This window comes from Scyliorhinus canicula, chromosome 5 (assembly GCF_902713615.1).
Source record: "Scyliorhinus canicula chromosome 5, sScyCan1.1, whole genome shotgun sequence".
NCBI classification, from domain to species: Eukaryota; Metazoa; Chordata; class Chondrichthyes; order Carcharhiniformes; family Scyliorhinidae; genus Scyliorhinus; species Scyliorhinus canicula.
The window spans coordinates 86862195-86878148 of NC_052150.1; the positions used below are offsets into that span (position 1 = coordinate 86862195).

At 44.4% G+C, this 15954-nt stretch overlaps 1 protein-coding gene across 4 annotated transcripts in view; it reads left to right on the top strand.

Moving 5' to 3' along the window:
- The window catches only part of LOC119966108 (DNA topoisomerase 2-beta-like), a 221267-nt gene that overhangs the window by 110505 nt on the left and 94808 nt on the right, over positions 1-15954 (top strand). For all 4 annotated transcript variants that reach the window (XM_038797331.1, XM_038797332.1, XM_038797333.1 and 1 more), the window contains 7 exons: positions 452-577; positions 7738-7848; positions 7951-8056; positions 8298-8407; positions 9634-9726; positions 9840-9954; positions 11096-11217. In XM_038797331.1, the coding sequence (XP_038653259.1) occupies positions 452-577; positions 7738-7848; positions 7951-8056; positions 8298-8407; positions 9634-9726; positions 9840-9954; positions 11096-11217 (783 nt within the window). The remainder of the gene's footprint in view (positions 1-451; positions 578-7737; positions 7849-7950; positions 8057-8297; positions 8408-9633; positions 9727-9839; positions 9955-11095; positions 11218-15954) is intronic.

A 15954-nucleotide genomic window follows, 5' to 3' on the forward strand; every position in this document is an offset into this window, starting at 1 on the left:
TGCCCCTTAATTGGAAAAAATAATTGGGTACTCTAAATTTTTTTTTAAAAAAGTAAAGTTGATGTATCATGGATATTACAATACTGTTAATTTGTAAATGTTTTAGTTTTAACTATATAGCTTCAGTAAATCATTTTTTCAGGAAAAACTGACAATGAAACATTAGACGGATGCGTGAAATTATATAGATAATTGTGCACTCTTGTAGTCTTGGTATCTTAAATTCGTCAACACTTTGGTTGATTAATTTTAGAGCATCACTTGGAATTTGCATAAAGTAATTAATTATTACTGCTATGGTTAGAAATGTAAATGGCTATTGTGTATATGTCAAATGTAAAAAAGGTTTCATAAAGGTATGGCTTGTATTCCAATATGTTAATTGACAGCATGAAAGTTGTGAAATATTACAATTCTACAAAACCATGGATATGGCTACTTTGTCATGCAGATAATGGAGAATGCAGAGATCAACAGCATTATCAAGATAGTTGGTCTGCAGTACAAGAAAAGTTACGATGATGCAGAGTCTCTGAAATCTCTTCGCTATGGCAAGATTATGATCATGACTGATCAGGTATGAGTGAGTATTAATCAAAAGAATGTAAGAATAGTGATAAAATTATATAAAATACGATTAGTGAGAACTATAATGCAGCTGCATACAAATATTCAGTATACTAGCCAATCTCCCATGGCATTACATACATTTTTCAGAGACTATGATCACTGTTATTAATTAAATATCAGTTAGGTGTTAAATTGTATTCAGGTGATAGGTATGAATTGGGAACTCACCTGTGCTTATGGCTATCCGAGCTCTTACAACTACTGCCTGTCTCTGCTGTCTTTGTATTGCTGTTTCTCTCTGTTCTCTTCTGTTTTTGTCACTTGACCTTCACTCTTTCAGTTATTTTTGCTTTTTCATCTGTTTTTTTCCTTGGTAGGATGGTAAGTGATGTTGCGTGGAAGAGTATCACAATAGCTGCAGACTTCATCTGTGTGTGCAGGATCTGGTAAAATGTGCTTACCTTCCCATTCTGTACCCAATTCCTTTTATCCCTCAAATGGCCTCTCCTTATCAGCCTCTTGCTTCTGCCACTGCTCTTAACTTTCTTTTGACTGCCCACCCAACCCTTGTATTCTGCTTTTCTGCTTGATCTATTCTCAATTAACTCCCTCCTACCTACTCACCCCAAAGGTAGGTAAAAGAAAGAGCAGAAGGCCATTCCCCTAATTAATCTAACTCAGTCCCTTTCTTTAATTTTCTTTCTGTTTCACTCAAAGAATGAATTTGCTTTCAATATTCAATTTACTTTAAAAATAATTTAAAAATAAAACAAACATCCAGACATAGGAACAGTTTCTACCCCACAGCTACTAGACTCCTCAACGAATCTCCCTTGGACTGATCTATTCCCTGTAAGAACACTTCACGACGCCCTATACTGCTCTTGTTTGGCCCTTGTTTCGCGCTGTAACAAATCACTATTGTTGATGTACCATTGTCAATGTACTCTGTTGATTATTCTTTTGTCTACTATGTATGTACTGTGTATGTTCCCTTGGCCGCAGAAAAATATTATTCACTGTACTTCGGTACATGTGATAATAAATATCTATCAATCAATCAAACAAGGAAAGTATAGCAGTCAAGGAGTCCTGAAAGGAGAGTGAAAAATGGTTTATTAGGAAAAGTATATACAAGCAACAGTAAAAGTCCCAGCTGGGACCATTCTGGAATACCGGCTCCTACCTGGGCCAGCTTTTATCATGTGGAATTAGTGAGCCCTAGAAGGGCAGAGGCCCCTCAGCGGGCAAGCTCGTACACCACGAGGCTCATGGGGAGATTAATCGAGTTGTTCTCATGGGGGTTGTAACAGAAGGAAATTGACTTTTCTTTCTCACCCCTACTTCCAAACAATCTCATGGTTGAAAATCAGAATATCTGTTTCACTGTTGGCTAAATTTCCAATAAATAGTGCCTTTGACAAAGTAATCAGGATGTCCAAAGAACTTAATTGCGAATGAAATGCTTTTGAAATGCAGTCACTATAGGAAATATGGCAGCAGATTTATGCACAGCAATGGTCCAAAAACAGCGATGAGACAAATGACTTGATGAAAGTTGTTGGCTGAAAAATATATGCCATCAACTTCTCTGTTGTTCTTCAACTAGTGCAACAGTAAGAAAGACTTGCATTTATATAATGTTCTTCACTACCACCTGGCATCTCAAAGTATTTTCCAGCCAAATAAATACTTTCTGAAGTGTAGTCACTGTTGTAATACAGGAAACTTGACAACTAATTTGCACATAGCAAACTCCTACAAATAACAATGTGATAATGCTTTTGCGATGTCAGTTGAGGGATAAATATTGGCTCGGATATTGGGGATAACTCCCCTGCTCACATTCGAAATAGTGGCATGGAATATTTTACATCTGCCTGAACTTGGTTTAACATCGCTCCTGAAAGACGGCGACAGTGCAGGGCTCCCTCAGTATTGCATTGGAGTGTCAGCTTTGAATATTTGTGATCTGCTGTGTTCACCAGACGGGGCCAGCAGTCATGGATTTAACATCTCATCCAAAAATACAGTGGTTTTGACACTGCAGCACTTCCTTAGTACTAAGCTGAACAAAGAACAAAGAAAAGTACAGCACAGGAACAGGCCCTTCGGCCCTCCAAGCCCATGCCGACCACCATGCTGCCCGACTAAACTACAATCTTCTACACTTCCCGGGTCCGTATCCCTCTATTCCCATCCTATTCATGTATTTGTCAAGATGCCCCTTAAATGTCACTATCGTCCCTGCTTCCACCACCTCCTCCGGCAGCGAGTTCCAGGCACCCACTACCCTCTGTGTAAAAAAAAAAAAAAAAAAAACCTGCCTCATACATCTACTCTATACCTTGCCCCTCGCACCTTAAACCTATGCCGCCTAGTAATTGACCCCTCTACCCTGGGGAAAAGCCTCTGACTATCCACTCTGTCTATGCCCCTCATAATTTTGGAGACCTCTATCAGGTCGCACCTCAACCTCCGTCGTTCCAGTGAGAACAAACTGAGTTTATTCAACCGCTCCTCATAGCTAATGCCCTCAATACCAGGCAACATCCTGGTAAATCTCTTCTGCACCCTCTCTAAAGCCTCCACATCCTTCTGGTAGTGTAGCGACCAGAATTGAACACTATACTCCAAGTGTGGCCTAACCAAGGTTCTATACAGCTGCAACAAGACTTGCCAATTCTTATACTCAATGCCCCAGCCAATGAAGGCAAGCATGCCATATGCCTTCTTGACTACCTTCTCCACCTGTGTTGCCCCTTTCAGTGACCTGTGGACCTGTACACCTAGATCTCTCTGATTTTCAATACTCTTGAGGGTTCTACCATTCACTGTATATTCCCGACCTGCATCAGACCTTCCAAAATGCATTACCTCACATTTGTCCGGATTAAACTCCATTTGCCATCTCTCCGCCTAAGTCTCCAAACGATCTAAGTCCTGCAGTATCCTCTGACAGTCCTCATCGCTATCCACAATTCCACCAACCTTTGTGTCGTTTGCAAACTTACTAATCAGACCAGTTACATTTTCCTCCAAATCATTTATATATACTACGAACAGCAAAGGTCCCAGCACTGATCCCTGCGGAACACCACTAGTCACAGCCCTCCCAAGTAGAAAAGCACCCTTCCATTGCTACTCTCTGCCTTCTATGACCTAGCCAGTTCTGTATCCACCTTGCCAGCTCACCCCTGATCCCGTGTGACTTCACCTTTTTGTACCAGTCTACCATGAGGGACCTTGTCAAAGGCCTTACTGAAGTCCATATAGACAACATCCACTGCCCTACCTGCATCAATCATCTTTGTGACCTCTTCGAAAAACCCTATCAAGTTAGTGAGACACGACCTCCCCTTCACAAAACCATGCTGCCTCTCACTAATACGTCCATTTGCTTCCAAATGGGAGTAGATCCTGTCTCGAAGAATTCTCTCCAGTAATTTCCCTCCCACTGACGTAAGGCTCACCGGCCTGTAGTTCCCTGGATTATCCTTGCTACCCTTCTTAAACAAAGGAACAACATTGGCTATTCTCCAGGACATCACCTGAAGACAGTGAGGATCCAAAGATTTTTTTCATGGCCTCAGCAATTTCCTCTCTAGCCTCCTTCAGTATTCTGGGGTAGATCCCATCAGGCCCTGGGGACTTATCTACCGTAATATTTTTCAAGATGCCCAACACCTTAGCTTTTTGGATCTCAATGTGACCCAGGCTATCTGCACACCCTTCTCGAGACACAACATCCACCAATTCCTTCTCTTTGGTGAATACTGATGCAAAGTATTCATTTAGTACCTCGCCCATTTCCTCTGGCTCCACACATAGATTCCCTTGCCTATCCTTCAGTGGGCCAATCCTTTCCCTGGCTACCCTCTTGCTTTTTATGTACGTGTAAAAAGCCATGGGATTTTCCTTAACCCTATTTGCCAATGACTTTTCGTGACCCCTTCTAGCCCTCCTGACTCCTTGCTTAAGTTCCTTCCTACTTTCCTGATATTCCACACAGGCTTTGTCTGTCCCCAGCCTTCTAGCCCTGACAAATGCCTCCTTTTTCTTTTTGACGAGGCCTACAATATCTCTCGTTATCCAAGGTTCCTGAAATTTGCGGTATTTATCCTTGAAGTGAAAATCCAAATTATATGCTCAGCAACATCTTGGGTTAGCACATTTAACATGGTAAAAGATACCAAGGTGATTAACAGGAGCATATTCAGACAAAAATGATCATGACCCAATAATAATCAAATCCTTGGTCAAACAAATAGTTTTGAACAAAGTCTTAGAGCTGGAGAGTGTAAGGAGAGAATTCCAGAACATGGCCTAAATGGCCGAAGGCATAGCTGCCAATGATGGGTCAAAGAAGTGGCTGATGTAGGGGCCTGAGCTGCAGGATACAGAGTTCATGGAGGACTGTCAGTTTGGAAGTGGCTACAGACATGGAAGGGGTGAGACCATGCTGGGAATTGAATACTAAGCCAAGAATTTAAAAATTGAAGTGCTAGTACACAAGAATTCAATATAGATCAGCAAGCACACCGATGATAGATTAATGGGACTGAGTGTGAGTTATGGTAAAGACAGCAGGGTTTGGGTGAATGGAGAACACTAAAATAGTTGAGGCTGAAGTTGTATATACAATACATTAGGATTTCAGCTGTAAGTGGGCTGAGGTAGTGATGAAAACGGGCGATATAAGGGAGGTAAAAATAGACATTCTTGGTGTTCGAGAGGATATGAGATTAGAAGCTTAGCTTCAGATGAAATACTAGTATGACAGTTATGAGGTAAATTAATAACCTGGGTGAAATCAATTTCTTCCATTTGTCTTGCTGCAATATTGTTGTGGAACTGATGTTGTCAGAATGTCCATATTTAACAGCTTAGTTCTTGACCAGTGCTCAGAACATCATAGAAGGACCCAGTCACCACCTTACAAGGATAGATCCTCCATTACAGGTTGGCTTTAGAATTTTTGAAATAAATGGATTATCCAGAACAAATTGCTGCTGTTTAGGCTGCAGGAGTCGGGTTGTGTCTTCCTGGAATCTATTAATTTCCTGATGTTAGCTTTAGTTTGCCTTCCAACCATTTCCTATCAAAAAACATTGCTTAGAAGTTATTTGTGTCCATCTTACTGGCAAAGGATATGTTTAATGGGGCTTATGGAATTGGCCCATTTCGATGAGATTTATTAACACAGATTGAATGTTACAGATTATAGAGTCCCCTCACAAACTCCTAATCATTTAGGTCTTCATGACGGCCGATCCCACTAAAGCAGTAATTCAACTTTTTTTTGGTGAAACATTCCTAGCAACTTGAATAGCTTCCATGTCAAATGGGGAAAAAAAGATAATTTGTTGGTAATTGTGATTACCACTTTAATCACTTGTGACTGCTGTCTGCCAATTAGTGGATTACTTGTGTTCAGCTGCATATTTTGTGCTTTTGCTGTAATTGAATATTGACAGGATATTCTCTAATTGATGTCACTAGAGCAGCCTAACAAAAGGGGGGCTCATATCTATGGGTCTCATTCAGATCATGTTGCTACTGCCACACTCTGCGAATCCAGGCCTTGCTGAACTGCTGGTCTAATTTCACTTCCCTGATTCAATGCCAGCTAATACCTCTCTTCATCAATCCAAGAACTGTTCTGCAGTTCACCAACTTCTAGATTCAGATTTCACTGTAAGATAACATAAAAAGGTAAAGACCACATGGCAGTAGAATGTGCATGCCACCCCCTTTCATTCACACGGAGAGCCCCTGATTGTGGCTGCAAGTGTATTATCGTCAGTAAAAGGAAGAGAAGACGTAGACATCTAGAAAGAATGGTAGTCAAATTTGAAGGAGGTATTGAGGGAGAGAAATATACAAAAAGACAATGGAGGATCAAGTGAATGCTCCAGGCCATTTATCGCTCAACAAACAAAACCAAAACAGAATAATCAGTCATTTATCTCCTTGCCATTCATAGGACTTGGCTGCAAAGCAATTGGTTGCTTCACTTTCCACCTTCAAAATGACTACACACCAAAATAATTAATTGACATTAAAATGCTTTGGGGTGGCTTCAGTGAGAAAGGCACTATATAAAGGCAAATATTTTCTTTTCTTTGTGCTCCCTGTGAGAGCACTGCTCCCAACTGAATGCCTTGGATCATGGAATGCCTCCCTAAGATGGAATGCAGAAAAACAGTTAGAAACAGAGACATACCAATAAGAGAATCTCAAATATATAGAGAGGTAGATCAACTTGCAGACAAGAAAGAAGAACAAATTTAGTATGAAATAAATCGAAGAAAGATTGTGAATGGAATCTTCTGCTCTTCCACCCCCACCACTGCCCAGTTTGGTGGTAGGGAGAGCATTTAATAGTGTGGGAGGGCCATACACGGGGCCATCCCAATTAAATCCATGGTGGGAAAGCCTGTGGAGGGGTGGGTGTAGTGCCAGCAACAGCTACTGACTCCTGAGTGGCACTGCTGAATACTACCTTAGAATTTACAGTGCAGAAGGAGGCCATTCAGCCCATCGCGTTTGCACTGGCCCTTGGAAAGAACACCCAACTTAAGCCCACGCCTCCACCCTATCCCATAATACAGTAACCTCACCTAAACTTTTGGACACTAAGGGGCATGACCAATTCACCTGACCTGCACATCTTTGGACTATGGGAGGAAACCGGAGCACCCCAGAGGAAACCCACGCAGACACAGGCAGAAAGTGCAAACTCCACACAGTCACCCGAGGCTGGAATTGAATCCGGGTGCCTGGAGCTGTGAGGTAACAGTGCTAACCACTGTGCCGCCATGCCGCAGAAGAGATTCTGGCTTCTGATTGGCTGGAGGATCTCGGCAGGCGGGACTTCAGTCCGTTATCGTAGAGGCAGGCTTGCCTCTGGACTGTTAAGTGCCTGAGTGACACAAAATGCAATGGGCTTTCTCGGAAAGTGATGTGGGGCTCTTGCCACTTCGCCATCAAATGACCATGACCCCATTACCTCCACAAGATTCCACCTTTTGTTTAATTTTGGCTGAGGACTGATATGGGATATGAATTAGTTAATATTTGTTGTACAATTCATGAATTTTGTCAATTTATCACTACGACTAACTTGAAAGTTGGTATGATTTTGCATATCTTTAAATGTTACAGGATCAGGATGGCTCTCACATCAAAGGCTTGCTGATTAACTTCTTTCATCATAACTGGCCATCTCTTCTGAGACATCAATTCTTGGAGGAATTCATTACACCTATTGTAAAGGTTAGTTGAACCTTAAAATTACTGTCGTTTTCACAGAATAGTCTATAATTTTAAGTGCCGTTGATCAAAATATGGTTTTAATATATTATTTTCCCAATTAAGGCTACCAAAAATAAACAAGAATTGGCATTCTACAGCATTCCTGAATTTGATGAATGGAAAAAGCAAATGGAAAACAACAAATCTTGGAAAGTGAAATATTACAAAGGTTTGTAATGTAAAAGCTTTACTCAAAAGGAAAAAGCACAGGAGGTGAGGGAAACTCTGACTTAATTTAGAAATTTTGTATTTTTGCACAGCTGTGAACACATTCTCTTAATGCTGATATACTCTCGAACTGGAGTTGAGTTTCATTCTGCCAATAGCAGGTACCCGCTAGAGCTAATGTTAAGTAAAAACCATAGGAAATGCACATCTAAAGTGACTGGAATATATGATGTCTCACACAGGTCTCGGTACCAGTACATCAAAAGAAGCAAAAGAATACTTTGCTGATATGGATAGACATCGCGTAATGTTTAGATACACTGGCCCGGAGGACGATGCGGCAATTACCCTGGTATTACACATAACTGTATTACAGAAATCACAACTTGTCACTGTTTTAAATGTCAATGTTTTAGGCCAAACCCAACATTTATATCTCATTTTCAGCATAAATATTGGCCGGGATATACTGGCCGCCTTGCACTCGAACATGAGTGTGGCATGGCCAGTAGATGCCGGGTGAAACCTCCCACGGGCTTCCCGGCAGTCAGTACGCCTCACGAGTTTTACCCAGGTCTTGTGAGGCGTCGCGATCAGGAACCCGCCCATAATGGGCATGACCAAGCCGTGCTCGCTTAAGTAAGTCTTAAATCTACTATGCCTACTCACCTTGGATTTATCGGCCTCCCGACAACCAATGGCATCCCAGGGAGCCCACAGCCGGGTGCCGTTTAGTATTGGTCCACACAAATGTGGACCAGGTGAAACTGCACCTGGGGGGGGGGAGCTCCCATAGCAGGCCCCTAAGTTGTCAGGGATGAGGCATGTTGGCCCGTTAGCCCTCCCTCTGGAACATGGAATCCATGGCGCTGCCAGGCTGACACCGTGGCACTGCCACCCTGACACTGCCAAGGGTGCCAGGGTGGCATAGACAAGAGTTAGGGCCTGAGGGGGGGCCTTGCTCATGAAGGGAGGGTAGAGGGGGTAATGAAGGGTGGGGTGCACGGCAGGTAAGAAGGGGCCGTGGCGTTTAGGGACCCACAAGTTCACTTAGAGATCTGGGCACCCTTTGAAAATGGTGGCCTGATCTCTGAGGAGCCGGTCTGGCCAACGAGTTGAGCTCCCCAGTGATGAAGAAGCGTGGGCTAAATCGGTGAGAAACTCTCCGGGGCCTAAAAGAATGACTAAGTGTCATTAGAAAACAGTGGGGAACTCACTGGCAGAGCCGGCGGGAAACGTCCAGCAAACCCGCCATAAATGTCTCTTAGAAACTTTTCCATTAGATTGCACCCGTTGTATTTAAACATTGTGATACCAATATTGCCATTCATTTCAGGATAATGCATTAAAATAAACACCTGTTTATTGAAAGCACAAAAATTAGTTTGTGATTCAAAGTGTTTCATTGGCAGACGTTTCTTTAAGTTAATCCATGATTTGATTGATTAGCTGTATATTTGGTGAGGCAGTCCTTAGTGGTATTGCAACTTAATGGATAATTAGAAACTGCAACATAGTGATCTTTCCATGGTTTATCAGCTGTCTTTAATGCTGCAATTAGAAAATTTCACATTTCAGGCTTTCAGCAAAAAGAAGGTAGACGATCGAAAAGAATGGCTGACCAATTTCATGGAAGACAGAAGACAGAGACGGCTACATGGGTTGCCAGAGGTCTGTGATATTGAATTGTAGTCATTATTAGCCAATGTTATGTTTTGCTGTTATGATTGTCACTTTTCAACATCTACTTTTCAACATCTACTTTTCAACATCTAATTTTACAGCAATATTTATATGGAGCAGCAACAAAGTACTTGACATACAATGACTTCATCAACAAGGAATTAATCCTTTTCTCAAATTCTGACAATGAAAGGTCCATTCCTTCTCTTGTTGACGGTAAGTATTTCTGATTAGAAATTATCCTATAATTTGTTCATTATTCTATTTCTTAATGGCATAGGTCTCCCGTCAGAATTGTGCCCAAGAAGAACATTTTGACGATAAAGAGTTCTACTTTTGATATTTTTGCTTCCCAATTAGCGTTAATGATTAACTATACAAGTGAAATTATAGCGCAGTAGTAATATTATTGGGCTAGTAAGCCAGAGGTCCGGAAGATGCTCCGGATTCAAGAGCTAAAATTTCAACAAGGCATCTGGGTGAATTTAAATTAATTGATAAATTTGGAATAAAAAGGAATGATCATGAAATTACTGGGTTGTTATTTTTGAAAAAAATGTGGTTCACTAATGTCCTTCAAGGAAGGTACCTGCTGCCTTAGCCATTCTGGCCTAGTGTTACTCCAGATTCATAACTAAGTAGTTGGCATTCACAGTACCCTCTAAACCTGTGACCTTGAATACCTAGAAGGACAAGGGCAGTAGACACATGAGAACAACATCACCTGCAAATTCTCCTCCAAGTCACATACCATCTTGACTTGGAACTATATGAAATGAAATGAAAATCGCTTATTGTCACAAGTAGGCTTCAAATGAAGTTACTGTGAAAAGCCCCTAGTCGCCACATTCCAGCGCCTGTTTGGGGAGGCTGGTACGGGAATCGAACCGTGCTGCTGGCCTGCCTTGGTCTGCTTTAAAAGCCAGCGATTTAGCCCTGTGTGCTAAACCAGCCCCTACTGGTTTCTTCTGCTATTCCTTCACTGTCGTTGGATCAAATTCCTAGAATTCCTTCCCTAACAGAATTCTGGGTGTACCTACACCACATGGACTGCAGCGGTTCAAAAAACTGCCACACCACCATCTTCTCCAGGGTAATTAAGGATGGCCAATATATGCTGGTCTTTTCAGTGACGCCCACATTCAATGAATGTATAACTATACAGCAGAATTCTGAGATTTTTTTTTTCACTTTTCCCTATATCCGAAGAAAGCCCCCAACCTCAATCCTGGAGTTTCCTATTTTCTAGAAGTTGAAGCTTTGTATAGATATGGTTCAAAATGCAGAACAAACACATTAAAGAAGTGAAACTCTATCTTTAAACTAGTATTGTAACATTTGTATAAATTTATTTCAGGTTTAAAACCAGGGCAACGCAAAGTTATGTTTACATGTTTCAAGCGGAATGACAAACGAGAAGTTAAGGTTGCTCAGTTGGCAGGATCAGTGGCTGAAATGTCAGCTTATCACCACGGTGAGGTAAGTGAAATGGCAAATATTTCTATGCTACGTTTGTAGTTCATATAATACACCAATTTGACATGTGGTTTGTAGCTTAGTTTTTTTTATATATGCCTTAGCCACAAATGCAGAAGTAAATTCAGAACCAGTGAGTCTGTATTCACAAAACGTTAGCTTTTACTATGCTTACAGTATCCAAAAAGGAAACCCTCCAGTTTAATATTAAATTAGTAATTTTGAGTCCCAGACTAATAATCAAAATTACTTCAAACCCAATTTGAGAAGTTGAATTCAGTTTGTAAAAATAAATGAATAAAATTGCAGTAATCAGCACAAGTCACCACAAATCTAGCAGATTGTCTTTGAAAATCACAACTTGTTCATTAATGTTCTGGGGGGGGGGGGGGGGGAGAGAAAGAAAGCCTGCCTTCCTTAGCTGGTCTGATTTATATATCCCCACCAATGTGGTTGCTTTCATCCTGCCCTCTGAAGTAGCCCAGCAAGCCATTTAATTGCATCAACGATTATAGAAAATAAGACGAGTCAGAGCTTTCAGTTGCAACTAGGGTTTACTGACGTCACATTGAACAAAGACATGACGAAAGCACAACCAACCTAGGGGATCCTACAAAGCTCTCCTAATTAATATCTGGGAACTGTTGCCAACATTGGGAGAACTGTTCCACAGGTCAACCAGCCTGACACAGTCATACTCACAAAATAATGTCTTTATAGCTATATCCGAGAATCCTCCATCAACATCCTTGGGTGTGTCCAGGCCCACTGGCGGGGCAGACCCCCAGAGTTGGGGAGGGTCATAGTGGCATACTGTCAGATAGTAGTGGCCCTGAGTGACCCAACATTGTCTCTGGATCCCGTGAAGTCTCATGGCTTCAGATTGAACATGACAAGGAAACCTCCTGCTGATTATCACGTGACTCTTGAATAATTTCTCCCCAAGTTGAATTTCATTTGGAGGTAGCACTGAGGTAGCAAGTGTACATAATAAACTCTGGGTGGGGGAATATTTTTCTTTAGAAAATATTTTATTGAGGCATTTATAATTTTACTAATTTTAAACGTTAAATTTCAACAAAAGCACATTATAACCAACGAACCCCCCCATAAGAAACCCCAGCCAACATGGCTTACACAAACAGTGCCACCTTTCCAGCTCCTGCTCCGTTGGTTCTCCTGCCCTTACTTATCTTTCCTATGACTCCCATCCTTCCCCTCTACTTCTTCCTGCTGACAGCTTAATTTTTCTCGAAGAAGTCGATGGACGGCTGCCACCTCCGAGCAACCCCCTGCACCGAACCGCTCAAGGTAAATTTAATTTTCTCGAGTCTGAGAAACCCCACCATGTCGCTAACCCATACCCCCCACTTCGGGGGCTCTGAGTCCTTCCATCCTAGTACCATCCTAGTACGATCCGTCTCCGGCCACGAGTGAGGCAAAGGCCAGGACATCGTCCTCTCTCACCCCTTGGGCTTCCGGATCTTCCGCCACACCAAAGATCGCCGCCTCTGAACCCGGCACCATCCTCATTTTTAAGACCTTTGACGTGACGTCAGTAAACCCCTGCCAGAAACCCCTCCGCCTTGAACATGCCCAAAACATATGGACATGGTTCGCAGGACCCGCCGCACAGCACCCACACCTATCCTCCATCCCCTCAAAGAATCTGCTCATCCGGGCCACAGTCATGTGTGCCCTGTGGACCAGGCTCAGCCTGACCCACGACAAGGATACATTAACTCGCCTCAGGGCCTCCCATAATCCGGTCCCCAACTCCCCACCCAGCTCTTCTTCCCACTTTCTCTTCATCTCCCCGATCGGGGCTCCCTCTCTCCATCAGTTCCTTATAGATCTCTGAGACCTTCACCTCCTACTCCTGTTCTCGACACCACCTTATCCTGCAGTCTCTGGTGCGGCAGGTGCGGGAAGGTCGAAACCTGCCTCCGAACAAAATCCCTCGCTTGTAAATACTGGAACCCATTCCCACCTGGCAACGCAAACTCCTCCTCCAAGCTCGGGAAACTCTCATCTATAAACAGATCTCCAAATCTTTCGATCCCTGCCCGCTGCCACCTCCGAAACCCCCCCATCCTGAGCAAACTGATGGTTATCACATATCGGTGCCCACATCAACGCCCTCTCCAGCCCCATGTGCTGCCTCCACTGTCCCCACACCCTCAAGGCTACCACTACAACTAGGCTTGTGGACTACCTGGCCGGTGAGAACGGCAGAGGTGCGTTAACAGTGCCCCTAAACTCGTGACCCTACTTGAGGCCGCCTCCACCCGTTCCCAAACCGAACCCTCCCCCACTACCCACTTCGCCGCCCAGTAGTAATTGATAAAATTTGGAAGAGCCAGGCCCCCACGCCCTCGCTCCAGCAGCACCTTCTTAGCCTGCGGGGTTTTACCCGCCCAAACAAATCCCGAGATCACTGCATTCACTTTTTTAAAGAACGGCAATTGCGGAGCAGGTACAGACTGTTAAAATGACAGCTGTCCCGAGGTTTTTGTTTGTTTTCCAGAGCCTTCCAATTTTTATCCCCAAGGCGTTCTTTAAAAAAGTGAATGCAGTGATCTTGGGATTTGTTTGGGTGGGTAAAGCCCCGCAGGCTAAGAAGGTGTTGCTGGAGCGGGGGCGAGGGATGGCTCTTCCGAATTTTATCAATTACTACTGGGCAGTGACGTGGGTAGTAGGGGAGGGTTCGGTTTGGGTACGGGGTGTTCGTCTGTACACTCGCCACCGAGGCCTGGTATAGGAACCGGACTCAGTCCACAAAGCCCTGCCCAAACCCAAACTGCCCCAGGATCTCCCATAAGTATTCCCACTCAACCCGATCAAAGGCCTTCTCTCCGTCCATGACCACCATCACCTCTACCCGCGCCCCTCTGGAGGCATCATAATTATATTGAGTAATCTCCTAATGTTGGTCGCCAAATGCATCCCCTTAATGAACCCCGTCTGGTCCTCCCCTATTACCGCTGGGACACAGTCTTCGATCCTCGTGGCCAGGATCTTCTCCAGTAGTTTGGTATCTACATTTAACAGGGAATTGGTCTGTATGACCCATAATTTTCCGGGACCTTATCTCGCTTTAAAATGAGGGAGATCGACGCCTGTGACAACGTCGGGGGGAACACTCCCGACTCCTTTGCCTTATTGAAGGCCCTTACCAACAGTGGTCCCAACACGCCTGAGAACTTCTTGTAAAATTCCACCGGGTACCCTTCCGGTCCCGGGGCCTTAACTGATTGCATCGCCTCCAGCCCCTCTACTACTTCTATCAGCCCAATTGGGGCCCAGGCCCTCCGCCAGCTCCTCATCAACCTTTGGGAGCTCGAACTCGTCCAGAAACCGCCTCATCCCCTCTTCCCCGGCTGGGGGTTCCGACTCAACAATTTGCTATGAAACTCCTCAAACATCCCATTCACCCCCGTCGGGTCCACGACTGTATTCGCGCCGGAATGTGGTGACTAGGGTTTTTTCACAGTAACTTCATTTGAAGCCGCCTTGTGACAATAATCGATTTTCATTTCATTTCATTTCTCTCGTCGTTTCTTGCTTCCTCAACTGGTGTGCTGTCCCTCTCACCCTTCTCAACTGCCCTACTGCCTTCCCTGTAGATAACAGCCCTAATTCCATCTGCAGCCTCTGCCGTTCCTTTAACAGCCCTTCCTCCGGGGGCTCTGCATATCACCTGTCCACCTGCAGGATTTCTTCCACTAGCCTTTCTATCTCCGCCCGCTCCGCCTTCTCCCTACGTGCCCGAATCAAAATAGACTCCCCCTGACCACTGCCTTCAGTGCCTCTCAAACCGTACCTACCGAAACCTCCCCCGTATCATTAATCTCTACATAACCCCAATTGGCTTTCCTCACCTGTTCGCGCACCTCTTCCTCTGCCAACAGACCCACATCCAGCCTCCATTGCGGGCGCTGGGCCCCCCTTTGTTCCACCCAGTGCAGGGCATGGTCCGACACCACTATTGCCGAATACTCGATATCCACCACCCCTGCCACGTCTTATCCGGCACAAATAAATCTATTTGGGAGTACACCTTGTGCACATGGGTAGTAGGGGAGGGTTCAGTTTGGGAACGGGTGTTGGTCTTCACACTTGCCACCGGATCAACCATAGTCGCTCTTGGGCCAGCCTCCGATCCGCGTCCTGCACCTCCTCAGGTCCGCCCTTGGCCGGCCACCATCATCGGTCCCCCCCCCTTACACTTTAAAAGCCCTACCCCCATCAGCAGTACACCCCCTTCCTCCCCCCGCCCAATTCCCCCAGAAACAACCCCTGCTCCCATCCCCCCACTAACCTTCCATTCACTCCTCACTGCGCTTCCGTGAACTAGCCCGCCCATGGCGATGGTGGTGCGGTCGTACGATTTCCTGGACAAGGAACAAATTATGAGGTGGGCCAGGCAGACGAGGTGGCGGAGGGGAGGGAAATGTACTGCTGACTGGGCCTGGCAGCCCTGGCCCATGGTGCCTAGCGTCATTTCCCCCCCACTGATTCCCCCCCCCCCCCCCCCCCCCCCACTTAAACATTAGTCCAAACAAACAAAAACAACCCCTCTCCAAGCCCAAACAAAGAGATCAACCCCCCCCCCATCTTCCAACAAAGAACAAAAAGCAAGCCAGAGGCCGAACAAGAAATGGCTCCAAATGCAAATTAACGGCAGCATCAAAGCATCTCCACCAAAGTTCAAAGTCCACCTTCTCCTGCCAGTCCTTT